We start from the raw sequence: 27,623 nt of genomic DNA, 5'->3' as shown, positions 1-27,623 counted from the left end.
GTCTTTTGGGTTTTCCACATAAAGTATCATGTTGTCTGCGAAAAGAGAGAGTTTGACTTCTTCTTTGCCAATTTGAATACCTTTTATTTCTTTTTGTTGTCTGATTGCTGTTGCTAGGACTTCTAGTACTATGTTGAACAATAGTGGCGAGAGTGGGCATCCTTGACGTGTTCCTAATCTTAAGGGAAAAGCTCTCAGCTTTTCCCCATTGAGGATGATATTCACTGTTGGTTTTTCATAGATGGATTTTATGAACTTGAGGAATGTTCCCTCTATCCCTATACTCTGAAGAGTTTTAATCAGGAAAGGATGTTGTATTTTGTCAAATGCTTTTTCTGCATCAATTGAGAGGACCATATGGTTCTTCTCCCTCCTCTTATTAATGTGTTCTATCACATTGATAGACTTGCGAATGTTGAACCACCTTGCATCCAGGGGATAAATCCCACTTGGTCATGGTGGATGATCTTTTTAATGTATTGTTGGATCCTATTAGCTAGGATTTTGTTGCGGATTTTGGAATCCATATTCCTCAGGGATATCGGTCTGAAATTGTCCTTTTTGATGGGGTCTTTGCCTGGTTTGGGGATTAAGGTAATGCTGGCCTCATAGAATGAGTTTGCAAGTTTTCCTTCCATTTCTATTTTTTGAAACAGCTTCAGTAGAATAGGTATTATTTCTTCTTTGAATGTTTGGTAGAGTTCCCCAGGGAATCCATCTGGCCCTGGACTCTTGTTTTTTGGGAGGTTTTTGATCACTGCTTCAATCTCGTTACTGGTTATTGGCCTATTCAGGTTGTCAGTTTCTTCTTGTTTCAGTCTTGGCAGCTTATAGGTTTCCAGGAAGGCCTCCATTTCATCCAGATTGCTCAGTTTATGGGCATATAGTTGTTGATAATAATTTCTAATAATTGTTTCTATTTTCTTGGTGTTAATCATGATCTCTCCCCTTTCATTCATAATTTTATTAATTTGGGTCCTTTCTCTTTTCTTTTGGATCAGTCTGGCCAGTGGTTTTCAATCTTATTAATTCTTTCAAAGAACCAACTTCTAGTTTCATTGATCTGATCTACTGTGTTTCTGGTTTCTAATTCATTGATCTCTGCTCTAATCTTAATTATTTCTCTTCTAATGTGTGGCTTAGGCATCATTTGTTGCTTTTTCTCTAGTTCTTTAAGGTGTAGAGTTAGTTGGTGAATTCGGGATTTTTCTATTTTTTTGAGTGAGACTTGGATGGCTATGTATTTCCCCCTTAGGACCGGCTTTACAGTATCCCATAGGTTTTGGACTGATGTGTTTTCATTCTCATTGATTTCCATGAATTGTTTAAGTTCTTCTTTGATTTCCTGGTTGGCCCAAACATTCTTGAGCAGTGTGGTCTTTAGCTTCCAAGTGTTTGAATTTCTTCCAAATGTTTTCTTGTGATTGAGTTCCAGTTTTAGAGCATTGTGGTCTGAGAATATGCAGGGAATAATCTCAGTCTTTTCATATTGGTTGAGACCTGATTTGTGACCCAGTATGTGGTCTATTCTGGAGAAAGTTCCATGTGCGCTCCAGAAGAATGAGTATTCTGTTGATTTAGGGTGGAATGTTCTGTATATATCTATGAGGTCCATCTGGTCCAGTATATCATTCAAAGCTCTTGTTTCTTTGTTGATTTTCTGCTTAAATGATCTGTCTATTGCTGAGAATGGAGTATTGGGGTCTCCTACAATTAACATATTGTTATCAATATGACTATTTTGGTTAACAGTTGGCTTATGTAGATGGCTGCTCCCATGTTGGGGGCATAGATATTTACAATTGTTAGATCTTCTTGTTGGATAGACCCTTTAAGAATGATATAGTGTCCTACTGTGTCTCTAATTACAGACTTTAGTTTAGAATCTAATTTGTCTGATATAAGAATTGCTACCCCAGCTTTCTTCTGAGATCCGCTGGCATGGAAGATGGATCTCCATCCCTTCACTTTCAGTCTGGATGTATCTTTAGGTTCAAAATGAGTCTCTTGTAGACAGCATATGGATGGGTCCTGTCTTTTTATCCAGTCTGCAACCCTGTGCCATTTTATGGGAGTGTTTAGGCCAGTGACGTTGAGAGTGATTATTGAAAGATATGAATTAATTGTCATCATGTTGCCTGTGAAGACGTTGTTTTTATAGATTGTCCCTGTAAATTTCTGTTGTATATTACTCTTGGGGTCTTTCTCCTTTTATAGAATCCCCCTTAATATTTCCTGCAGGGCTGGCTTAGTGGTCACATATTCTTTCAGTTTCTGCTGGTCTGGAAGCTCTGCATCTCTCCATCCATCCTAAATGACAGCCTTGCCAGATAAAGTATTCTTGGCTGCATGTTCTTCTTATTTAGTACCCTGAATAGGTCTTGCCAGGCCTTTCTGGCTTGCCAGGTCTCTGTGGATAGGTCTGACGTTATTCTGATGTTCCTCCCTCTGTACATAAGGAATCTCTTTCCCCTAACTGCCCTTAAGATAGTTTCCTTGGTTCTAAGATTTGCGGGTTTTGCTATTACATGCCGGGGCGTTGGCCTGTTTTCCTTGATCTTGGGAGGGGTCCTCTCTGCCTCTAGGACACGAATGTTTGTTTCATTCCTCAGATTAGGGAAGTTCTCAGCTACGATTTGCTCAAATACATCTTCTAGCCCTCTCTCTCTCTCCACTCCCTCTGGGATTCCAATAAATCTGACATTGGAATGCTTCATGGTGTCACTTATTTCTCTGATTCTATTTTCATGGATTCTGAGTTGTTTTTCCCTGGCCTTCTCTTTTCCCTTTTTATCTATTAAATTGTCTTCCAGGTTAATTGTGATTCGTTTTTCTGCCTCGCTTACCCTAGCTGTTAGATTATCTAGATTAGATTGGATCTCATTGATAGCATTTTTAAGTTCTGCCAATTCAGCTTTCATTTCTGCCCTTAGAGACTCTATGTTGCCATTAATTGATTTCTCCATTCTAGCCATTGTCTTCACAATTGCTAGCCTGAATTCCATCTCCAACATCTTGGTTATATCTGCATCCATTTGTAAATCTGCAGCATAAGTCCTAATCTCTGAGTCTTTCCTATTTGGGGGGTTCCTCCTCCTATTCATTCTGTTGATGAGTGGTTGAGGGAATGTTTAGCATCCAAATTATTGACCAGAACCCAAGCAAGATGCACCTGTTTTCTTGGGACCTTAGGGTTGCTGGCCTCTTGTTTTCCCAGCCTGTCTTCTGAGGGAGGGGCCTGCCATGCTGTTACTCAGGCAACCCTGTTTGGGCAGAGTTGCCCTGCCCCCCTGTGGTGAGGAGTGGACTCAGTGGGAACTAGTTTTGGGGGGCTTTTGTTCTCTGGTGGCTTTCCCTGGTGGCTTTCTGCGTCTCTTCCGAGAGAGCAGAAGAGACTGTTTCCAACCTTCTGCCTCAGAGCAGAGAGATCCCAGTCTGTTCTTCAGTGAGCTCTCCAGGCCACACTGTCTCTGTTTCTGTCCGTGCTGCTATAAACTGCAGCGTCCTGGGTTGTGCACCCTTCCACAGCACCCCCAGTCCTGCCTCCAGGTTGGGGCCCATTTCTGCCCTTTGTGCTTCTAAAACCGCCAGCTGCGCCCAGTTCGCAGTCGCGACCCCTCCGTTCCAGGTTTCTGCCCCAGGGGCTGCCCTAAAGTCCTTTCCCAGCCGCTACCGGTCTGCGAGTCTGTGCCCCGTCCCCCGAGCAGGAGGCTGTCACTCACCGGCGGTGTAGGATCCCCATGGCCAGGCTCCCTCCCGCTGCCGTTTATCCTCCAATTTCTGCCCACAGAATCTGTGCTCACCTGGAAATCAACTGCCTGTGATATTCTGCTTCTAGAGATCCAGATCTTCTTACATCTCAGGCTGGTTTCGTGGGTGCTCAGAGTGGTCTGGTAGATAGCCAGCTCAATTCCAGGGACCAGTTGAAATAGGGTCCCCTACTCCTTCACCATCTTTTTCCTCCAGCACTTTGCATCCTTGACCCTGAATCCAATAATCCCAGTTCATGAAACTCTGTCTTAAATCCAATTTTTAAAGGCTTCTTTTTAATTGTGGTTATTTCTTTAAATTGGAGAATCATTTTAAATATTTTAGAATGTATGGGTTATAGTGTGAGCATTCCTATCATTTGGTGTGCTTGGGAAATAGATTACTTATTTCTCTGAATGTATTTCTGATGTTGCCATAGTATCTTCATCTGTATTTAGTCTACATGTCTGTCTGTCTGTCTTTATTGGCTTTCAAAAGGGAAGGCACTAGATCTGCGCTGTAGAATTACAATGGGCACTTGACACATGGTAGCTTTTTACATTTAAATTTAATTATATTAGATCAAAAATTAGTTTCCTTAGTCACACTTGCTACCTTTCAAGTACTCAGTACCCACATATGGCTAATGGCTACTGTATTGGACAGCACAGATCTATAATATTTTCATGCTTGCAGAAAGTTCTATTGAACAATGCTCTGCAGAGTGTGCACATGTTGATTACAGGCCTCCTACCTGTACTCCGATATTATACCCTGTAACATTTGTTTAGAGACATATAGATCGAATTAAAATTTAAAAAAAAGTTGGATATAGAATAACCTCCTGTCACAAACTCAAGTGAAATCTTTGTATGATGCTATTTTTGGGTCACAGGAGTATTGCTCCAACTATATGTTAAATGCTTTAAAGCTTGCTTTTTCTGCAGGTAGTTATGTTTTAGGACACATAACATAATGTTATAGCCACATATTTTTTTGTAAAAGTACAAAGCTAATGATTATGATAATACAGTTCAGTTGTATCATAGTTTAATATATATAATATATATCTTATATATATGTAATATATATCTGTAGAGACATTATTAACTAAACCCAACAGTATTAAATGCTAGATTTTATTAATTCAAATCATTGTGGTTTTGTTGTTCAAAAGTTATGTTTAAGTTAGGAGAAATGAACAAAAGAATTTAGAAAGCTTTTCGAAACTGAATCTATTTTTCCTTGAAATGGGAGTACTTTGAAAGTTTTAGAGAGAAAAATTAACCTGTAGTCTTGTATTTAGGTAAATATGGGTTTTTTTGCTAAATTATTCATTCTAATGTGCATTTCCCTCTTCATATACTTACAAGATTTTCTATTTGATTTTTAATACAGAATACGTACTTAAGTTATTAGGAGTAATTTCAGTGGTGTGTATTTAAAAGACAAATTTAAGTTTTAATTATCTGTCTCTGTCACTTTATACTTTCATTGTTTCTTATTATTTGCTTTTGTTTTTTTGTGGGTTTTTTTGCAGCCTTATATTACAGTGCATCAGAAACTATTGTGTAAAAAAAAAAAGTTAAGAGTAGAAATCTTATTAAAAGTAGTAGCAATTCAATATGAAAATGGCTTGTGCTTTCATTGTCATTTGGATGCTTCTGGTGCCAAGAAACTTGAGAAAAAAAATCTTTAGATTCACACGATAAGCTGACAGAGTGAAATATCTTAAGTCTTGAAAGGGCAAGTAGAAGTTATAATTACTGTGTAGCTTCACAATCTTTGTATTGAAATACTCACCTTTGCTGTCATGCTGCAGGCCATAGAGCGAGAAAAAGCCGAGAAGTTCAGAAAACTGCAAGATGCCAGCAGATCAGCTCAGGCCCTGGTGGAACAGATGGTGAATGGTAATTACACGGAGTTGATTTAGATAATCTTCTTAGGGATTTGATAAACACATAGGTTCATATTTATCAGCTGAATTATATCAGACAAGAACTTCCTGAATGCAAATTTAAATTAAAGTGAGTTTGTGAGCTTTTTTTATTCTTTCTTAATGCTAAGCGGATTATTAGAGGAAATTCATCTTTGAGTCCAGTGTAAGAAAATGGTATGTGCTAGAATATTTTATCAATCTGTTGCAGAGAAATCAATTTTAATGCAAATCCTGCTAGCATTTGTCCAAATAATTTAAGAAAACAATGTTTGCAGAAATCACTGGAAATGTAAGCAATCATATACTATATATAAACTGATTGTGATCTGATTTTAAGTAATTCTTGCAATGTATTTTTCCAAACAGACCAAAATTATATGTAAGGCTTCATCAGCATACCTGTGGCTAGTAATGTATTTGACATTTTCTATGTTGTTTTTCATTTTTTTTTTTTTTTTACTCATTTTACAAATGTCTTCTCAGGGGAAACTTTATTTTTTTAACTTCAGCTGTTTTTGAGTAAGGTAAAAGTACAGAGCTAACACATTTTTTCTTTTTTTCTTATTTATTTATTTAGGGCACCTGTGAGCAGGGGGTGGGGGTGGGAGGTGGGATAGGGGCAGAGGGAGAGAGAGAATCTTAAGTAGGCTCCATGCCCAGCACAGAGCCCAAGGTGGGTCTTGATCTCAAAATCCTGAGATCATGACTTGAGCCAAAATCAAGAGTCTGATGCTTAACTGACTGAGCCACCCAGGTGCCTCTTGCTTTTTTTTTTTTTCCCAAATATTTTTTCTTTTTTGAGAATGAATTAAAATTAGTTTTTCCTAACAGTGCTTCAGAAGCTATCTGAACAAAACGTTATTGACATCGGTTTTGAACAAACTTCTTTGAAATTGTCATTGTCATACTACATTCATTTCCAGATATAAGTAATTTATGAGAATCAGGGATAATGCTATTTTCAAACAAGACTTTTTTTTACATATTTCACAGGATATGTTTACAAGTGTATAATAACAAAATGTAACAAATGTTTTTTTTGTGCATGTCAGCTTTTTCCAGGACCTTCCTGCATTCTGGAACATAAATATTGTGTATGAATTATTTTTTGCCTTAATTGTCATGTTGGCATTAAAAAGTTCAGTGATCTTCTTAGGAAATCAATTCATTTTTTTTTTCTTTTAATGAGCCCCATGACTGTATTTGGTTAATAATAAAAACAAGCAAACATGACAGCTGAGGATTGGTTTAACAAGTTAATGAATATATAGACAGTGCAAAATACTGAAAGATTGTTGTTGAGCTGTATGTTGCTGGGTGGTGTAACTGATGAATTTGATAACAGCATACTCATATTAAATGAAATTTTGTGATCTAAAAAATAGGCTTGTAGCCACTACACAATTTCCCTGTAGCAACTATATTGTCACTTTTTTATTTTTATAAGCCACTGTAAAATCTATACTTTTAAATGGTCTCTTTTCATAATCAAATGTCAAGCATACTCAGATCATTATTCAAAAAGCACTTAAAATTTAGAAATGTAGGGAATGATTTTTTTGGTAACTAAAACCACATACTGGTTTAAAATGATCATATGATTAGTGATGATGTCATTTTCTAGGTTATTGCCCTCAAAGCTCTAAATTTAGGAAGCATGAAGAAAAATCAGGACATACATTAGGTCCCTAATAAATATTAATTGGTGAAGTTCTTCTTAGCAAAGCAAAGTTAAGGCAGTTACTTAGATAATTTTGGTCAGAAAATAATAATACTTTTGAAGAAAAATGCTAACTTGTGTGGAGAGCAAAGAGCAGTAAGAGCTAGGTGTGTGATTTGAGACATTGCTCATAGGTTTACCATATCGATCAAATTTTAAGCTTCTCGTGTGTTATGCCAATAAAGATAAGGTGTGACTGTTATGTGATTAGGCTCAAATTTTGGCTATACCTAGAGCATTTCTGCTGCTCCATTCAATCACTCAAGGATTCTAACTTTTTCCTTTTTTTCGGTCTTACACAGAATAAATTTCATAACATTTATTTTATGTAATCGTGCAAACTGTGAGTGAAGGCAGACACATGCCTAAGTGCCTGGAGTACCTCTCTCCAGGTATATTTCACGGGGACCCCTCACCCTAATTAACAATAGCTCTGCTGCCATAGAACCAAAAACTGGAGTTTACTGGTTTGGCTCATAAAGCTGAAGGACGAAATGAGGTTTATCTAAACCAGGTTTCTAATCATTATCTCAGTTAAGGTCTTAAATTTATAAGCCCAGAATTTCTTTTCTCAGGTTTAAGCTATGGAGTTACAATAAAACTCATACCCATATAAAACACATACATTCTTGTCCTTTTATTTATAAAGAAGGAAAATAAGAGCTGAATCATGGTACTTCATTTATGACCTCATGTAAATGTTTATTCCTCTTAACCACATCTCTAATCCTCAAAAATTAAGATGAAGACAAGTCATTCTTGTACAGTGTTATTAATATTATGCAATTAATACAAATTTATAGTTTGTTTTGTGCCAACAATATTTAACACATATTCATAGTGTAAAATAGGTGTAAGAATAAGCATAACTAATATCTTTAAGAAAATTTTATAGTATTTTCTATATTTGTATACATAGAAAGCTGAATTTTCTACTTCAGATAATTTACTGTAAGATTAGAGTTGGGTTTTTTTAGTATCTGGAATGATTTTAGAAGTCCTCTTTTAAATTTTCCGTCAGAATGAAAATCTAAGACCTGCAAAAAAAAATTCAATACTTGTATCATTCTGGTTCAAAACTGGTATAAAATATATTAGACATATTTCAAAATCTACTTTTTTCATTTCTAAATACCTACTGAAAGAATGAATTTTTAGTATTACTTAAGAAATGCAGAAAACAAAACCTATTAGTCTGAAAGGCAGTTTGTTAAGGGAAATTAAGAAAGGTGCTGAGAAAAATGGGGAGTGTCTTAAAATTCTTAAAAGTGCAGAGATTACCATGATGTCAATGTAGAAGTGACTTTGACTTGATGTTGCAGAATTTTGTTAAAAATAAGTCTTAGGTCCAGAACTCCAGCACTAGGGGAATGCAGCACAAAGAATTCATGACTTTCTTCCCCCTGATTCTTTAGTCTTTCAAAGTTAATTTTTTTTTAATTTTCTTTTTTCTTTTTCTATTTTTTTGAATTTTTCTTTTTCCCTTTTTCAACCAACATCTTATCAATCCCTTTTTTAAAAATCTTTTTTATTTTTCATTTTTAGAGTCATATTCTATCCCTTCATAGTAGTTAACCTTATTTTTGGTGTATATATATGTTGTTCTGGCTTTAAAATTTTGGGATACAGCTTCTTCTAAAGACCAAAATATACCCTAAATCTCTATAGTGTATGGCTTTGTTTTAGTTTCCTGCCTCATCACATTCTCCCACCCTTTTTTTAAATTTCTCTTCTTTCTTTTTTCAACCAACTACTTACCTTATCAATTCCTTTTATAAAATCTTTTATAATTTTCATCTTTACAGTCACATTCCATCCCTTCATCGTATTTACCCTATTTTTTGTACATATATAAGCTTTCCATTCTTTAAAATTTTGGGAGGCCATTTCTTCTAACAGACCAAAATACGCCCAAAATCTAGTGTGTGGCACTGATCTATGCACCAGCCTGATCATATTTGATCATATGCTTTATTTTTATTTTTATTTTTTTTCTTTTCATTCTTTCCCTTTCTTTTCCTCCGGTTTCAGGTCTTTTCTGGTTTGTTTAGTTTATATTTTTCTGGGGTTGTTGTTACCCTGTTAGCATTTTGTTCTCTCATTCATCTGTTCTCCTCTGGACAAAATGACAAGATAGAAAAAAATCACCTCAAAAAAAAAAGAACAAGAGGCAGTACTGACTGCAGGGACCTAATCAATACGGACATTAGTAAGATGTCGGAAATAGAGTTCAGAATGACAATTTTAAAGATACTAGCTGGGCTTGAAAAAAGCATGGAAGGTATTAGAGAAACCCTTTCTGGAAAAATAAAAGAACTAAAATCTAACCAAGTCAAAATCGAAAAGGCTATTATTGAGGTGCAATAAAAAATGGATGCTCTAACTGCTAGGATAAATGAGGCAGAAGAGAGAATCAGTGATAGAGAAGACAAAATGATGGAAAATAAAGAAGCTGAGAAAAAGAGAGATAAACAACTACTGGATCACGAGGGCAGAATTCGAGAGATAAGCGATACCATAAGACGAAACAATATTAAAATAATTGGGATCCCAGAAGAAGAAGAAAGAGAGGGGCAGAAGGTATATTGGAGCAAATTATAGCAGAGAACTTCCCTAATTTGGGGAAGGAAACAGGCATCAAAATCCAGGAGGCACAGAGAACTCCTCTCAAAATCAATAAAAATAGGTCAACACCCCGACATCTAATAGTAAAACTTATGAGTCTCAGAGACAAAAAGAAAATCCTGAAAGCAGCTCGGGACAAGAGATACATAACCTACAAGGGTAGAAACATTAGATTGGCAACAGACCTATCCACAGAGACCTGGCAGGCCAGAAAGGACTGGCAGGATATATTCAGAGCACTAAATGAGAAAAATATGCAGCCAAGAATACTATATCCAGCTGGGCTGTCATTGAAAAATAGAAGGAGAGATAAAAAAACTTCCAGGACAAACAAAAACTAAAGGAATTTGCAAACACAAAGCCAGCCCTACAAGAAATCTTGAAAGGGGTCCTCTAAGCAAAGAGAGAGCCTAAAAGCAACATAGACCAGAAAGGAACACAGACAATATACAATAACAGTCACCTTACAGGCAATACAATGGCACTAAATTCATACCTTTCAATAGTTACCCTGAATGTAAATGAGCTAAATGCCCCAATCAAAAGACACAGGGTATCAGATTGGATTAAAAAAAAACAAGACCAGTCGATATGCTGCCTGCAAGAGACTCATTTTAGACCCAAAGACACCCCCAGATTGAAAGTGAGGGGGTGGAAAACCATTTACCATGCTAATGGACACCAAAAGAAAGCTGGGATGGCAATCCTTATATCAGACAAATTAGATGTTAAACCAAAGACTATAATAAGAGATGAGGAAGGACACTATATCATACTTATAGGGTCTATCCCACAAGAAGATCTAACAATTGTAAATATCTATGCCCCTAACATGGGAACAGCCAATTATATAAGGCAATTAATAACAAAAGCAAAGAAACACATTGACAACACTACAATAGTAGTAGGGGACTTTGGAACCCCCCTCACTGAAATGGACAGATCATCTAAGCAAAAGATCAACAAGGAAATAAAGGCTTTAAATGACACTGGACCAGATGAACTTCACAGATCTATTCAGAACATTCTATCCCAAAGAAACAGAATACACGTTCTTCTCTAGTGCCCATGGAACATTCTCCAGAATGGATCACATCCTAGGTCACAAATCAGGTCTCAATTGGTACCAAAAGATTGGGATCATTTCCTGCTTTGAAACTAGAACTCAATAACAAGAGGAAAGTCAGAAAGAACTCAAATACATGGAGGCTAAAAGCATCCTACTAAAGAATGAATGGGTCAACCAGGAAATTAAAGAAGAATTTAAAAAAATTCATGGAAACAAATGAAAATGAAAGCACAACTGTTCGAAATCTTTGGGATGCAGCAAAGGCAGTCCTAAGAGGAAAGTATATAACAATACAAGCCTTTCTCAAGAAACAAGAAAGGTCTCAAATACACAACCTAACTCTATACCTAAAGGAGGTGGAGAAAGAACAGCAAATAAACCTAAACCCAGCAGGAGAAGAGAAATAATAAAGATCCGTGCAGAAATCAATGAAATAGAAACCAAAAGACCAGTAGAACACCTCAACGAAACTAGGAGCTGGTTCTTTGAAAGAATTAACAAGATTGATAAACCTGTGGCCAGACCTATCAAAAAGAAAAGAGAAAGGACCTAAATAACTAAAATCATGAATGAAAGAGGAGAGATCACAACCAACACCAAAGAAATACAAACGATTATAAGAACATATTAGGAGCAACTATATGCCAGCAAATTAGATAATCTGGAAGAAATGGATACATTCCTAGAGATGTATAAACTACCAAAACTGAATCAGGAAGAAATAGAAAACCTGAACAGACCCATAACCACTAAGGAAATTGAAGCAGTTATCAAAAATTCCCCCCCAAAAAAAGCCCAAGGCCAGATGGCTTCCCAGGGGAATTCTGTCAAACATTTCAAGAAGAATTAATACCTACTCTTCTGAAACTGTTCCAAAAAATAGAAATGGAAGGAAAACCTCCAAACTCATTTTATGAGGCCAGCATTACCTTGATCCCAAAACCAGACAAAGACCCCATCAAAAAGGAGATTTACAGACCAATATCCCTGATGACCATGGATGCAAAAATTCTCACCAGAACACTAGCCAATAGGATCCAAAAATACATTAAAAGGATTATTTGCCACGACTAAGTGGGATTTATCCCTGGGCTGCAAGGTTGGTTCAACATCTGCAAATCAATCAACGTGATACAATAAATTAACGAAAGAACAAGAACCATACAATCCTCTCAATAGATGCAGAAAAAGCATTTGACAAAGTACAGCATCCTTTCTTGATCAAAACTCTTCAGAGTATAGGGATAGAGGGTACATACCTCAATATCATAAAAGCCATCTATGAAAAACCCACAGCAAATATCATTCTCAATGAGGAAAAACTGAGAGCTTTCCCCCTAAGGTCAGGAACGCGGCAGGGATGTCCACTTTCACCACTGCTATTCAACATAGTATTAGAAGTCCTAGCCACAGCAATCAGACAACAAAAAGAAATAAAACCTCATCCGAATTGGCAAAGAAGAAGTCAAACTCTCACTCTTTGCACATGGTATGATACTTTATGTGGCAAACCCAAAAGACTCCATCCCAAACTGCTAGAACTCATACAGGAATTCAGTAGAGTGGCAGGATATAAAATCAATGCACAGAAATCAGTGACATTCCTATACACCAACAACAAGACAGAAGAAAGAGAAATTAAGGAGTCAATCCCATTTATAATTGCACCCAAAACCATAAGATACCTAGGAATAAATCTAACCAAAGAGGCAAAGAATCTATACACAGAAAACTATAAAATACTCATGAAAGGAATTGAGGAAGACACAAAGAAATGGAAAAATGCTCATGCTCATGGAATGAAGGACAAATATTGTGAAGATGTCAATTCTACCTAGAGCAATCTATACATCTAATGCAATCCGTATCAAAATACCATCAACTTCTTTCAATGAGATGGAACAAATAATCCTAAAATTTGTATGGAACCAGAAAAGACCCTGTATAGCCAGAGGAATGTTGAAAAAGAAAAGCAGAGCTGGTGGCGTCACAATTCCATACCTCAAGCTCTATTACAAAGCTGTAATCTTCAAGACAGTATGGTACTGGCACAATAACAGACACATAGATCAATGGAACAGCATAGAGAGCCCAGAAATGGACCCTCAACGCTATGATCAACTAATCTTTGACAAAGCAGGAAAGAATGTCCAGTGGAAAAAAGACAGTCTCTTCAACAAATGGTGTTGGGAAAATTGGACAGCCACATGAAGAAGAATGAAACTGGATCATTTCCTTACACCACGCACAAAAATAGACTCAAAATGGATGAAAGACCTAAATGTGAGATAGGAATCCATCAAAATCCTAGAGGAGAACACAGGCAGCAACCTCTTCGACCTCAGCTGCAGCAAATTCTTCCAAGAAACCTTTGCAAAGGCAAGGGAAGCAAGGGCAAAAATGAACTATTGGGACTTCATCAAGATAAAAAGCTTTTGCACAGCAAAGGAAACAGTCAACAAAACCAAAAGACAACCGACAGAATGGGAGAAGATTTTTGCAAATCACATATCAGATAAAGGGCTAGTATCCAAAATGTATAAAGAACTTCTTAAACTCAACACCCAAAGAACAAATGATCCAATCAAGAAATGGGCAGAAGACATGAACAGACATTTCTACAAAGAAGACATCCAAATGGCCAGGAGATACACGAAAAAGTGCTCAACATCGCTCAGCCTCAGGGAAATCCAAATCAAAACCTCAATGAGATACCACCTCACACCAGTCAGAATGGTTAAAATTAACAAGTCAGGAAACGACAGATGTTGGCGGGGATGCGGAGAAAGGGGAACCCTCCTACACTGTTGGTGGGAATGCAAGCTTGTGCAGCCACTCTGGAAAACAACATGGACGTTCCTCAAAAAGTTGAAAATAGACCTACCCTATGTCCCAGCAATTGCACTACTGGGTATTTACCCCAAAGATACAAATGTAGTGATCTGATGGGGTACGTGCACCCAATGTTTATAGCAGCAATGTCCATAATAGCCAAAGTATGGAAAGAGCCAAAATGTCCATGGACAGATGAATGGCTAAAGAAGATGTGGTATATATATACACTGGAATATTATGCAGCCATCAAAAAAAACCTGAAATCCTTGACATTTTCAATGACATGGATGGAACTGGAGGGTATTATGCTAAGTGAAATAAGTCAATCAGAGAAAGACATGTATCATATGATCTCACTGATATGAGGAATTCTTAATCTCAGGAAACAAACTGAGTGTTGCTGGAGTGGTGGCGGGTGGAAGGGATGGGGTGGCTGGCTGATAGACATTGGGGAGGGTATGTGCTATGGTGAGTGCTGTGAATTTTGTAAGACTGTTGATTCACAGACCTGTACCTCTGAAACAATAATACATTATATGTTAAAAAATGAGAAGAAGATAGTAGGAAGGGAAAAATGAATGGGGGGAATCGGAGGGGGAGACGAACCATGAGAGACTGTGGACTCTGAGAAACAAACTGAGGGTTCCAGAGGGGAGGGAGGTGGGGAGATGTGTTAGCCTGGTGATGGGTATTAAAGAAGGCACGTACTAAATGGAGCACTGGGTGTTATACACAAACAATGAATCATGGAACACTACATCAAAAACTAATGATATAATGTATGGTGATTAACATAATAAAATTAAAAAAAGACAGAATTCCCAAAATAAACCCCCCAAAAAAGAAAAAGTATTTGCTAAGTGTAATAATAATTTTAACTTTTGTAATGAGTCTCTAAATGAATCTCTCTTGAATGTATGTAAAGGGGAAAAAACTAGCTCAAATTGCTATAATATTAAGATATATGTTCACAGTATAAAAATAAAAAAAATTACCAAAAATCCCCCCCCCCCCCAAAAAAAATCAGTCTTAGGTCCTGAAAACACTCTCATAACAGAGTTGCATAGAAGTTAGGATCAGTTTAAAGACAATTTTCATTTTGACTCTACTTTATCAAATGGAAAGACTTACAGAATATTAAAGTACAGTTAACATTATTTTTTTTTTAAGTTTTTTTTTTTTTTTTTAAGATTTTATTTATTTATTTGAGACAGAGAGAATGAGAGACAGAGAGCATGAGAGGGAGGAGGGTCAGCGGGAGAAGCAGACTCCCTGCCGAGCAGGGAGCCCGATGCGGGACTCGATCCCGGGACTCCAGGATCATGACCTGAGTCGAAGGCAGTCGCTTAACCAACTGAGCCACCCAGGCGCCCAAGTACAGTTAACATTAAATACATTGTGAATTTTAGTATTAATTATACTGTGAGTTTCATAGTAGAATGATATTTGGAAAATATGCACAGAATCAGTAAGAGACTCATATTAATTTATTTGGAATCTTTTTTTAAAAAAAGATTTATTTGAGAGAGAGAGAGAGAGAGAGAGAGCCACCACAAGCAGGGGGAGGGGCATAGGGAGAAGCAGACTCCCTGCTGAGCGGGCAGCCCAATGGGATCATGACCTGAGCCAAAGACCAATGTTTAACCAACTGAGCCACCCAGGCACCCCTATTTGGAACCTTTTTTATAACCAAAAAAGGGGGTTGCTTCAATTACTTGCATACTTCAAAGTTTTACATGAACATTTTCCTTTTGGATGCCCCAGTTCTTGTGCAAGCATGTAAGTGATCTTGATGATCCTGGTAGGCTAAATAGAGAGGCTACAGTGCTGCTAACAGAGAGCATGTTAGCTTAAAAATCATGTTTATAAGTTTTTAACATGGATTTTGGTATAATGAACTGATTTATCTATTCCTTAACCGTGTCCTTTTTGAAGTGATTCCTGTCAACATCATTTGATTGGATAAGTATGGGGGTAGTTTGAGAGTGGTGGACGGTGGAAGGAAATTCTTAGAGAAATTTTTCACAAATATAATTTTTATGAAGCTTATTGTTACTATATAAGATGGGAATAAGAACTTTAATCTCAAGAAATTGTTGGCTTTCTAGAATTTTAATGAGAGTAAGTGGGAGACTAGATTGGGTACCTAGTGATCTAATTTTCTTTCCTGTAGCTGTGTTATGCCGAGAAGGGGGAATTTCCAAATTTGTACTTACTTCTTTTTTTTTTTTTAAAGGATACAACATAACCTTCTCTAAGGTTTGTTTTTATAATTTTTTATTTAAACACAAAAATGGTATAATTAAAATTTTAGATAATTTCACAACTATGGTAAACAATCTGGCTACTATATCATTACTCTGATTATTCATTAATGAATCTTAATTTCCTGAGATTTTATGCCAGATGGTTTTTAACTGATCTGCTTACTTCAAAGCAAAAGATTTTCAGTGTATGAGATTATGGAATTTCAGGACAATCTAGAGTATTTTTATATCTAATAATTTGCTTTATTTTTATCTATTTAGATTATACTTTATTCTTAATTTTGTTTGTAAAATAACATTCTTGCATCTATAGATAGTCTCCTTATCAGTCAGGTATAAAAAAAGACCTGGTTTAGATAAATTGTTTTCCTTTATTAATATTAAAATTACCAAGAGAATAGTTGTATCGGGGTGCCTGGGTGGCTCAGTTGGTTGGGCATCTGCCTTCGGCTCAGGTCATGGTCCCAGGGTCCTGGGATCAAGCCCCACATTGGGCTCCCTGCTCAGCAGGAAGCCTGCTTCTCCCTCTCCCACTCCCCCTGCTTATGTTCCCTCTCTCACTGTGTCTCTCTCTGTCAAATAAATAAAATCTTTAAAAAAAAAATAGTATCAAACATTTATTTGGAAGCATATATATGCATAGCTCATTTCCCCCTTCTTTAAGCTATAAAATTGTTTCACCACAATTTTCAGAGGAGATAGTATAATTATCTAATAGGGCTGGTGATGTTTTCTACATTAAACTGTGCTTCCCTTTCAATTTCTAATTGTAGTTTCCTCTATGTTAATTAAGAATCTGAAGACAATCACATTAAGGAAATGTTTAAATAAAAGTAGTAATTATTAGTATATTAAACTAGAAGAATGCCTCAAAACCATCATCCCTTGAGTGTTAGATTATAGTGTTTAAGGTAATACCTAATAGTAAGTCTGCTAAAGATTGTAATTAAATAGTACAGACTGATAACACAGACAAGGACTCCTCTTATGTATAATATTAACTGTGTAACTGCATTTTTAGTATTTCGGTTTATAGCTCATTAAGTACTTCACATGAGTGGTACCATTTGAGTTTGGGCAACCAAATTTTGTCAGATTGGTAAGGACAGGGATTATAGTCAGTTTGGCTCACCTCAAAGCCAAACCTCTCATCTTCTCTTCACATCATTGTGAAGGATTTTTAGTGGCAGTAACTCTTCTAATTATATATTTTAATGGGAAGACATTTTGCAACTGGTCTGTATAACTAACAGTGGGGCATGGAAATAGTACTATTTGCAGTTGTCCAGCCCCTCCATAGTAAGTGAGATTTCCCCACAGTTGGACTCAGTTCCTCTTCTTTTACTCTCTCCTCAGTTCTGGGCAATTTGATTTATGTCTCCTATTTCTCCATGTGACACCTGGGGATAATGGTCTACACAGAGTTCACACTCAATAAATGTTGTTAATTGACAGACACATCATTCTTTGACTCCAGTCTCCAAAGGAAAAAACTTTGTGCTTGTGTGTGTGTATGTGTGAGAGAGAGAGAGAGAGAGGGAGAGAGAGAGGGGGAGAAGGTCATAGTTGTCACTGTTAGAGGAAATTACTCACAAAAACAAATATGAGTAGGAATCTGGCCTTTGTCTCTCATAATTCAATGATGTTTATAAATAAAAGTTTTAAAAAGCTCTTTTAGTAAATTCATGTATTATATTCACTAGGGGTATATATTTTATATAAACCTATTAACTTTTAAAAACTATTATTTTAAAAAATCAATTGTATAAAAGTTAGTGTGGTCGAAAAGACCTCTAGAACTTAGTCTACAATCCTCAGGCCTTATTTTCATGGACTTAGTAAATTTCTATTACATTTTAGGCTATTGTATTAGATGCCAAATGGGCTTATAATGACCCTCACCTAATATGCAATAAAAATCAGACACTATTTATTAAAACTTTATTTTGAGTTTTCATTCTAAACACAGGTTTTGCGTTATTCTACTCTGGCTTCATGGCTAATGATGAATATACTTGGTGAGGAATATTTCACTTTAAGTGGCAGTTCTGAAGTATTTCCATGGAAGGTGGTGCACAATTAAAATTATTCTAACAGTCTGTTATGCACTGTACACAAGTAATAAAATTAATGGATGCACTTGAAGTCATGATCCATTTCCTCTGGGTGCAATATATTTATTCATGGACTATTTCAGGGGTTGTTTAGAATATGAGATGTGAATAGATTATGATCCATTATCCCTGAGATTCTAATGTACTACTACAAAATGGCTTCCATAAGTATTGTTCATAATGCCTGGTGAGTTAGTGTTTGTATTCTTAAGTAACTAGCAAAAAATTAGAAAAAAAAGATGCTCACATGATTGATACTTAAAAATTTGCAGATATTCACACTTAAAAAGTGTCATAAAATTTAAAATTTTCAGTTGGGTTAAGGAACATATAATTTTACAAAATACACATAAAACATTTACATATAATAGTAAAATTATTCACATTCCAGTATTCTTTGGGGAAACAGTATCCTTATTTATTCTACTAAAGTTTTAGGAGACTTTCTCAAAATAGATGCCTAATTCATGAAGTTGAAGTAACAGCATTTATAATTTTAATTTAAGAGATAAACATTACATAATGTTCATCTACCAGTGCTTTTGATCCTTCCCCCAAGTATTTTAAGCAAAAGCAAATTTGAAGCAAGAGAGACTATGTGCGTGTTTGGGTTTGGGTTTTTGTGTCTATGGGTATTGCTCCCCTAATGTTCATATTCATATGAAGTAAGGTATTGATTTGGTCGTGTGTGAGTTCACAAGTACACTGTATTTATCCCTTACCTACTCTAAGCTGGGGACTCTATCAGATGCTGCCAGTGGAGACCTTTTTCTCAGAGGGGTTTAGAGTTTAGAAGGACAGGCTACACTCTTGTTGAGCAGGAAGTATATTCACACATGAAGTAATACAATATTTACATACAAATCCTTCATAATAGGATGTCTGATTCTCTGTGGTCAACATCATGTTTTTGCCAGTGACACGTAGAAGTTTCTGTTTTTAATTTTTGGCATGGTTGCCCTTTATAACTTTAATTGCAAATGAGTATGGATATATGGCCAAATACTCCAAGCTTTGCTAATAAACTCATGACTTTATCACTGGTTGATACGATTTCTTTTAAAAATGTCTATAAGCACTTTCTATATCCCATATTAGTGTCCTATTATATAAAATGAGCACTAACTTTAAAAATACTAGTCATTGATTCTTTATAAATGCCCCCTTTCAGTCATTAAAAAGACTTCCCCCCACCAATTTCAACATTTGAAAGATCTGATCTCTCTTTTTTTGTTGTTGTTGTTGGCTACATATTATTTGCTGTAACATTGACTAATATTTATTGGTTGCCTGGCATATGTCAGGCTTTGTGTAACTGCTTCCTATCTGCTAACTCAGAATCCTCATTGGTATCCTATGAGGTCAATTCTGTTTTAGCCTCATTTCATGGATGAGAAAAATGAGATCCAGTGGGATCAAATAATTGAACCTCATTTACCCATTTAGTAAAAGGAGTGAGATTTGAACTCAGTTCTGACTAATACCAGAGTTCTTACTGTGAATTTCTGCAACTTTCTGTTCCCTTTCACCATTTATCCTAATATGGAGATCCTTATTTTACCTATTATTGTATTTTAATCACCTTTATTCAGTTATAAAAATCAATATGTTAATAAGTAGAGAGTACTATAGATTTCATAGTGGATTTGTACAAAACTTGCTTTTCTCATTTATTTTAATTCCTTTTGCAGTGATGTTTAGCATGTGGACATTTTTTTGGCCTGACATATTGAGCTGATAGTTTTGGGGAATGATCAGCAAGGACACATTAAATTCTATCCCTAGATTTTAATAGATACCACAGGACCTATTGATAGTTCATTATAGTTTGATTTATATTTTTCTGATTAGATTAACATGTATTATTCATATTGAAAATTACCTTATGGTTTTATTTTTTCATTTGAGAGGGCTGGCTCTTTATATGATTGACCTCTCTCAGGGACAGTGAGGTATTTTTCTGTGTATTTCTTTTTAATTTAGAGAAATGTTAAATAAGACTCAATGCAGTATCAGTTCATCAGTACCTTTAAATTACTTTACCATCTCTGGCCTGCCTATATTGGAATTGGACCAACATGGTCTTCTTTTCTAAGTGCTTATTCAAGTTTAACATATGCTGAAAATATTTCCTCTAAACATCTGATCATTTATATCCATGGCACATTTTTGAATCGTTATCTAACATAATATAACGTCTCTCCCTTGTGTATTTTAAATTACTCCCTTTTGTTTTCTAACAATAATGTTAGCATTTTATCATAGTATTTTTTTCTCAAACTGAATGCCCATATGACCCAGTTTTGGATTCTTCTCTTACACTTTGTAGCAAACATGATCGTTTTGCAGCTACAGTTATTTAGTGGCATCCCCCAAACATATTTTGATACAATTCTTGGTCACTGCTCCAAACCAAATTATCACAAACAGTATATCACACAAAACATCCAGATTTCTCAGTAAAGCCAATTGCTTCCTTAACTATTAGAGTATTAGAAGAATTTTTTAGCTTCTACAAACCTTTTATAGTTGTACATATGGAGACTTGCATCTTTTATGTTTTTACACATTATTTTAAAAGTTATTTTTCTTTAAAAATATATCAGCCAGAGAAGGAAGAAAAGATTGTTGCTAATAATATTTGCAAAGGTTGTGTTCTCCAATGTCCTATCAAAAGTTTGAAATCAGTGAAGTTGGGAGTTACATTTCAAATCAATTGAGAAATGTGATTTGGTGCATAACATAATTAAAACAAAATGAAAACTAGAATATCTGAGCAGAGGAGAGTAAAAAAGGGTAAAATAATATAGTCGTTGAATTCAAATCTCTATTTTTTTAGGCTTTAAAAAGAGTGGGAGGCATGTTTGTAAAACCACAGGACTTCTGTTTGCTAGAGATGGTCTGTAGACTCGTTAACAAATTCCTTGCCTATTAACCAAATTACATTACTAGAAAGTCGAGTAGAACTAACATTCATAAAAGTAGATTTTTCTTAGACAACTTTGTCTTCACTAAATCACTTTAACCCATAGATATTTTAATCTAGAGGAAGAATCTTACAGTGAGTTCATGATCCCTTTTGAGATCCCTATAGATATATGTAGGAATAGGAAATATTCAAATAATATTTCAAAAGCTATAAGAAAGTTATCAGTGCTATCATAGCTGTATTTTAAAATGCATATCATATTTAGTATTTTATATAATGTGATTTATTAAGGAAGTTACTATATAAATTCATGCTTTTTGTGTGTGTGTGTGTGTGTGTAAGAAAACTGGAATTTTGTCAACTAACCATAGAGAGTGAGTATTTTAACACATAGCATTACATGATGTTGTTATTCTTTTTTGATGTGTATAGGATAATATACACTTGGATTGGCATTAGTCATCACATAGCACATTATGACAAACTTAAATAAGATCATGTATATTAAAAGACACCAAATTCCTAACACATACTAGGTTCTCCAGAAAGCTAAAAGTGATAATGATGTTCTTATGTTTCCATTTTGCCTTTGATAGATTTTTTTTTCTGCTTTAGTTTTGTTATATATGATTTTAAATTATCAGATCAACTTCCACATTTGTAAATGTTATGTAAGTAACATGAAAATCTTTTTCATATTAGAAAGATTATTTTTTTAGTGCTTGTTTCACTTCTTTGGGCCCATGGAAAATCTGCTTATTTCTGCCTTTCTATAGCAGAAACAGAGAATTACTGCTTTTTGATAAATGCTCCTTTGCTTCTTTATTAAAATCCAAATAATATTTCAGCTAATTCCCAAACCATTTAAAAAATACCAATGTTAGTGTTTCGGTGTACATTTCAATAGCATACATGATATTTAACAATGATTTGGGAATCCTCCAAAAGATTTTTTTGTCCATGATCAATCTTCCAATCCTCCTCAGAGCTTTGACCCTTTTTGTTTTTATTTAAATGTATTCTAGTCTTCTACATCTTATGTGTCCTTATTTATTATTTTATTACATTCATACTCTTGATAAGATGCATCTCTAATAATGGACAATCAGTAATCAGAAATCCTGTTGGTACTCCTAGTTCTTTATCAGTAAATAAATGATTTGTTCAAAATCCTTCATATGATGAATACTTTTAAACTTGAGACAAGTGGGTTTTCAGATGTCTTGCAGTGTGTGGCTTCAATGGATATATTTTAAAAACCTTCTTTCTAGAGGGTGTTAATGCTGACAGCATCAAACAAGCCTCAGAACAACTGAACAGCCGGTGGATAGAGTTCTGCCAATTGCTAAGCGAGAGACTTAACTGGCTGGAGTACCAGAACAACATCATCACTTTCTATAATCAGCTACAACAATTGGAGCAGATGACAACTACTGCTGAAAACTGGTTGAAAACCCAACCCACCACCACATCAGAGCCAACGACAATTAAAAGCCAGTTAAAAATTTGTAAGGTAAGATTCTTTCTTCCTATTTGGATCACGATCAATAGGAATTTCTTGGCAATTTCCAGAAGAATAGCAAATTATTTAATAAAAAATTCCCTTTGAATAAAAAAAATTAAACACAATAAAGATCAAAATGTAAGTGGAGAAAATGAGTTTAAATAGATAATGTATGATGTCTGGATCCTAAAAATATGTATATATATTTAGAGTACTTACACATGGCTAATTGATTTTGTCAGTTTGCAGAATGATGAAGCAGTTTTGGAGTATGGAAACTACACATATCCTATGAGAAATGGCCAATAATTTGGAGCTCTTTTCTATGACAGCTCATGTGCTAAAAGCAAAACTCAGTCATATGTTAAAAAAGTGGAATCCACACAAACACAAGCAGCTGATGTACTATATAATTGGATATATGAGGAACATCTTTAAAACTGACAGTTCACTCAAATTTGGATAATTTGAGGAAGGTTTCCTTACCAGAATATTTCATCATTGTGCTTAGAGTCTGGAGGAACCTTAAGGGATAGTAGAGTAACCCGGTGTCAGAGCTGTAACCATTCTGAGGACAGAAAAGAGTAGAGAGAGAGAAGTGACAGAAACGTAGAAGGAGCGAGTTGGACACGCATTGTAAAGACAGCCTTAAGAGCCAGCCCAAGTGCCATCACAAGAATGGAGCCAGAAAAATCACCACACTGCTTCACTCTCCTCCCTGCCTCTAGAATCTGAATCTGGATAGGGCTCCGCATTGGCTAAACTTAATCAGTAGGCAGAGTACAAAGAGCCCTAGTCTGTTAGAACTCTGCATTCTCCTGAGTTCTAGAAGTGGACAGTGGATCCGGAAGGCCAAACAAGGTATAACTGGGACCAAGGAACCCAAGAAAGAGATTATAAGAGTATGTCTGCAAATGTAAGAAAATCAGAGTTATACAGTAATGAAGATCACTTGAATGTTTTACATGGTTACTATGAGCTGAACACTTTTCATGGAAAGTGGGGGATTGCAAGGATGAAAAGGTTTCTAGGATAAACATCAATGATAGACTAAGATGGCTAGGTTTAATCTGAGAAACAGTGAATGGAGGTTAATGTGCATACTTTGAAAAGAATGGTTTAAATAATGGGAGACTGGAGATGGAGAGGTGATAAGGTTAGTTTGGAGGTAGTATTAAACTCAGGAAGGGATGGGGAATTCAAAGCTATTTTGAAGGGAAGAACAGTTGAGGTACCTGATGGTTCTTTCACATATTGGTCCTACAGCTCTACGAGGAAATGACTAAATTCAGGAAATAAATTTTTAGATAAAGAATATAGTACAGAAAGGCATTTAGTTTTTTTAATGCAAATATGCAAATCTAGGGAATTTCTGCCCAGAATTTCATTCTGTTATTTGAAGATGTTATACTTAAAGACACATTTTGCTGTTAATAGAATCCGCGACTCTTTTTTTTTTTTCCTGTGAATCCGTGGAATACTCCACCTGCATTATTTCTTGTAACAAAATCTGATACTACCTTAACCTGTTTCTTGAGATTCAGATACAAAAAGTAACTATAAAATCTACAAAATACATTCAGCCATAAAAGAAATAGTCAACGTCTCTAGTGTTGCTGAGAATGATACTAGGCGTATTAGCTGCCTTGAGCTGCCTGACAGATACCACAGGGTTATTGGTGGCTTGAACAACAACCACTGCCAAGGAGCTGAAGGAAGGCCAATGTGAATACTGGACAGAGAGGTGTGAGGGGTGGAGATAAGATGAAAGATGGAGCCCCAAAAACAGGCATATAGGAGACAAAGCAAGGACTCTTGGGGCCTGGAGGATATTGGTCTTTATCTGAGGAGCAAATAGAGATCATTGGTGGTTACATATCTTAAATAGTCTCTCAAGGCTAAGGAAGTCATCCTAAGGGAAATTATTTCTTTTTTCTGCATTCAGCCACAAGATTCCAAATTTTGATAACATATTTCCAACCCTTTTCATCACCCCTTCCTCTTTTTCTCTGCACCTTTGGTTGCTATATTAACTCGATGAATCACCTTGGGTAAAATAGTTAGCAGGATAAGCTCACAGTCACTCATGCAAAAGTTAACATTATACTATTTCACTATGATTAATGCTAGGTAAATAAATTTTTCCATCTTGTTTGTCAATGCATTCTGTTATTTGAAGATGTTTTCTAAGATTAGACCACAGTATTAGCTCCAAATATAATGCTTGCTAGAACTGGTTCTTCATTTGGGGGTTAGAGCGCCCTTTGGGAATTGGAAGAAATCCATGGACCCTTTCCCAAGAGAAATGCAAAAGTTTTTCCATTAGATAAACACAAAATTTTGAAGGATAAACAGACTCAGGGAAGATGCCTTACTCAGGACGACTAACCACATTAAGGCCCTTTTGTGGAAATAGTGAATAATTGTTAACATCTTTTAAATGTTAAATATTTCAAGTCGAAATGATCTCTCCTATGGCTTACTCTCAGAACTTTAAGGTCTCAATTGAACATTTGCCCAAATGTTTTATTAGTTTCTGAGTCCCCTTTGTTTTGCAGAACACACTTTACTATACTGTAGGCTCCTTCTATAGCCCCCTAAACAGGAAGAATGACGGCCCTCCATCTGGCCAAATGTAAATCAGGTTCTTAAATGTTTCACAGCAGATGGCAATGGTACCATTTGTAAGCCTAGTGTACAAAGTGCATGTCTTTAATTCTATAATCAAAAACACAGAGTATTACCCTTTAGCTCTTGTCTTATTCTTCATCCATGGATATACACCTACCTTCTAACCCTTGATTGAGAGGCTTTACATTGGAATGGGAGACCTGGGTCATCTCCCTATTTATATAAATGGCTTTCATCTTCACCAGCAAAAGAATTTGATTGTCTGAGATTAACCTACCTGAATCAACTCTTACTGTTATAACCACATAGCAACACTCCTCTGAAAGTTATCCTTTATCTTCCAAAAATTGTTAGCAAGTGACAGTGCCCATTAGGTAGTCTTGCTACTATGAAAGAACCTTTGGGATACAAATATCTTATTGAATCCTAAGACAAAATTACTCTCTCCAAAACAGTATGCATGCATCCAAAAAATAACTTGTTCTTTTTTTTCCTTTTTCTTTTCACTTTGACTACCTGGAAGCTCAGATTTATATTTAATTCATAATTACTGTAATTATTTACATTTTCCCCTCCTCCTAATTGTCTTGTAATCCAATCTTAAAATTTTAATTGTCCTTTTTTTTTTTTTTTTACATTTTTAAATGGTAAACAATCCCGAAGTACTTTTTTTTTCTAAAGGTAGTAGAGGTGTGAATTATAAGTAAGCAGTCATGGTAATAATTCTTAAAGAGCATTTGGACATTCTGTATGAATTCCAGTTATATGTGTAGCAGAGACATAGGAATTGCAGCTTCACTGGAAACAAAAGAGAATGAAAACATTCTCATTTGAACAGTACTGTTCCAAAGAAATATAATGCAAGCCATGAATTTGAGCCACATATGTAGTTTTAAATGTTCTAGAAACAATATGGAAAAAGGTAAATGAATTTCAATAATGCATGTTATTTAAAAGAGTAAATTGAAAATATTATCATATCAAGATTGAATCAGTATTTGAAACTATGAGTTAATATTTGTATATTTTCATACTAACTCTTCAAAATTCAATGTATGTTTTACAATGACAGCACATCTGAATTTGGACTGGCCACATTTCAGGTGTTTAGTAGCCACGTATGACTAGTGACCACCATGTTGCACAGCAGTGGGTCCATGTGATTTTATCATCCAAACCAGAGTACTCTTTGAGAGTGAAAGGGGGTGTTATTAACACTTATGCCAGGACAAGAAAAGCAGAGCAAACTCTCACCCTAACTGAAACAGTGGTAATTGCCTGTTCAGTCAGGAGAAGTAATGTGCCCATATAAGAGACAGATAATTACAGACATAAATATAATTTTGTGCGTGTTTATATAAGTATTACATAGATTATGTAACCTACGAAATATCCGTGTATAAAGATAAATGTGTAATTTAATGCAGTAGGTATGTATGTAGATATATATGGATTGATGTAACATATTCTTCACAAGTGAATTTAAAGAAAAATATTGTTCATTAAACAAGCTTAGAATTTGAAGCAAAGGCACAGCATTTTGAGATAAGAGGGATACAGAGGAACATTCATGTCTGATTGAGAGGATATAAGGTCATTCATAGCACTTTTCAAGTGCAGATTCACACCCATTAATGCTGTAAATGATGTGATTTGGAAATTTAAATACCGTTCTATATGATGGTATCTGTTGAATGAAGAGTCAAGGTATTTTTAAATTGATGACCTGTGCGAGGCTGGCCTAAACTCTCATGGATATTTCTTACCAATTTTTTGATAAGGGCATTAAGCTAAGCTTGCATCCCTGGCTTTTAACACCTTTCTTTGCAAAAATGTAATCTATGCAAAGTAAAAGTTTTATTTATTTTAATACTCTAAATTACGGTACAGGATGAAGTCCACCGGCTGTCAGCTCTTCAGCCTCAAATTGAACGATTAAAAATTCAAAGCATAGCCTTGAAAGAGAAAGGACAAGGGCCAATATTCCTGGATGCAGACTTTGTGGCCTTTACAAATCATTTTAACCAAGTCTTTGCTGATGTGCAGGCAAGAGAAAAAGAGCTTCAAACAAGTAAGTAAAAATACTTGAAATGGCTACTTGCTATTTTCCAAATTCAGTATTTGTTGGAAAAAGAGAAAGTACTCACATGAAAGAGTAATTTCTATCAAAGGAATCCACCGTCCCTACATTCTGTAGTAATAAGGAATAAGATACCATTGTTGGAAAACATATGTGTTAT

At 35.6% G+C, this 27,623-nt stretch overlaps 1 protein-coding gene across 8 annotated transcripts in view; it reads left to right on the top strand.

Annotated features, from left to right (window-relative positions):
• The window catches only part of DMD (dystrophin), a 2,113,108-nt gene that overhangs the window by 738,474 nt on the left and 1,347,011 nt on the right, over positions 1-27,623 (top strand). For all 8 annotated transcript variants that reach the window (XM_064573900.1, XM_064573902.1, XM_064573903.1 and 5 more), the window contains 3 exons: positions 5,573-5,660; positions 22,520-22,761; positions 27,274-27,454. In XM_064573900.1, the coding sequence (XP_064429970.1) occupies positions 5,573-5,660; positions 22,520-22,761; positions 27,274-27,454 (511 nt within the window). The remainder of the gene's footprint in view (positions 1-5,572; positions 5,661-22,519; positions 22,762-27,273; positions 27,455-27,623) is intronic.

This window comes from Mirounga angustirostris, unplaced genomic scaffold (assembly GCF_029215605.1).
Source record: "Mirounga angustirostris isolate CCGP_5_RB_7025 unplaced genomic scaffold, mMirAng1.0.hap1 SCAF_11, whole genome shotgun sequence".
Lineage (NCBI taxonomy): Eukaryota > Metazoa > Chordata > Mammalia > Carnivora > Phocidae > Mirounga > Mirounga angustirostris.
The sequence above is the reverse complement of the archived record's forward strand: the minus strand, read 5'-3'. Positions and strand labels throughout refer to the sequence as shown.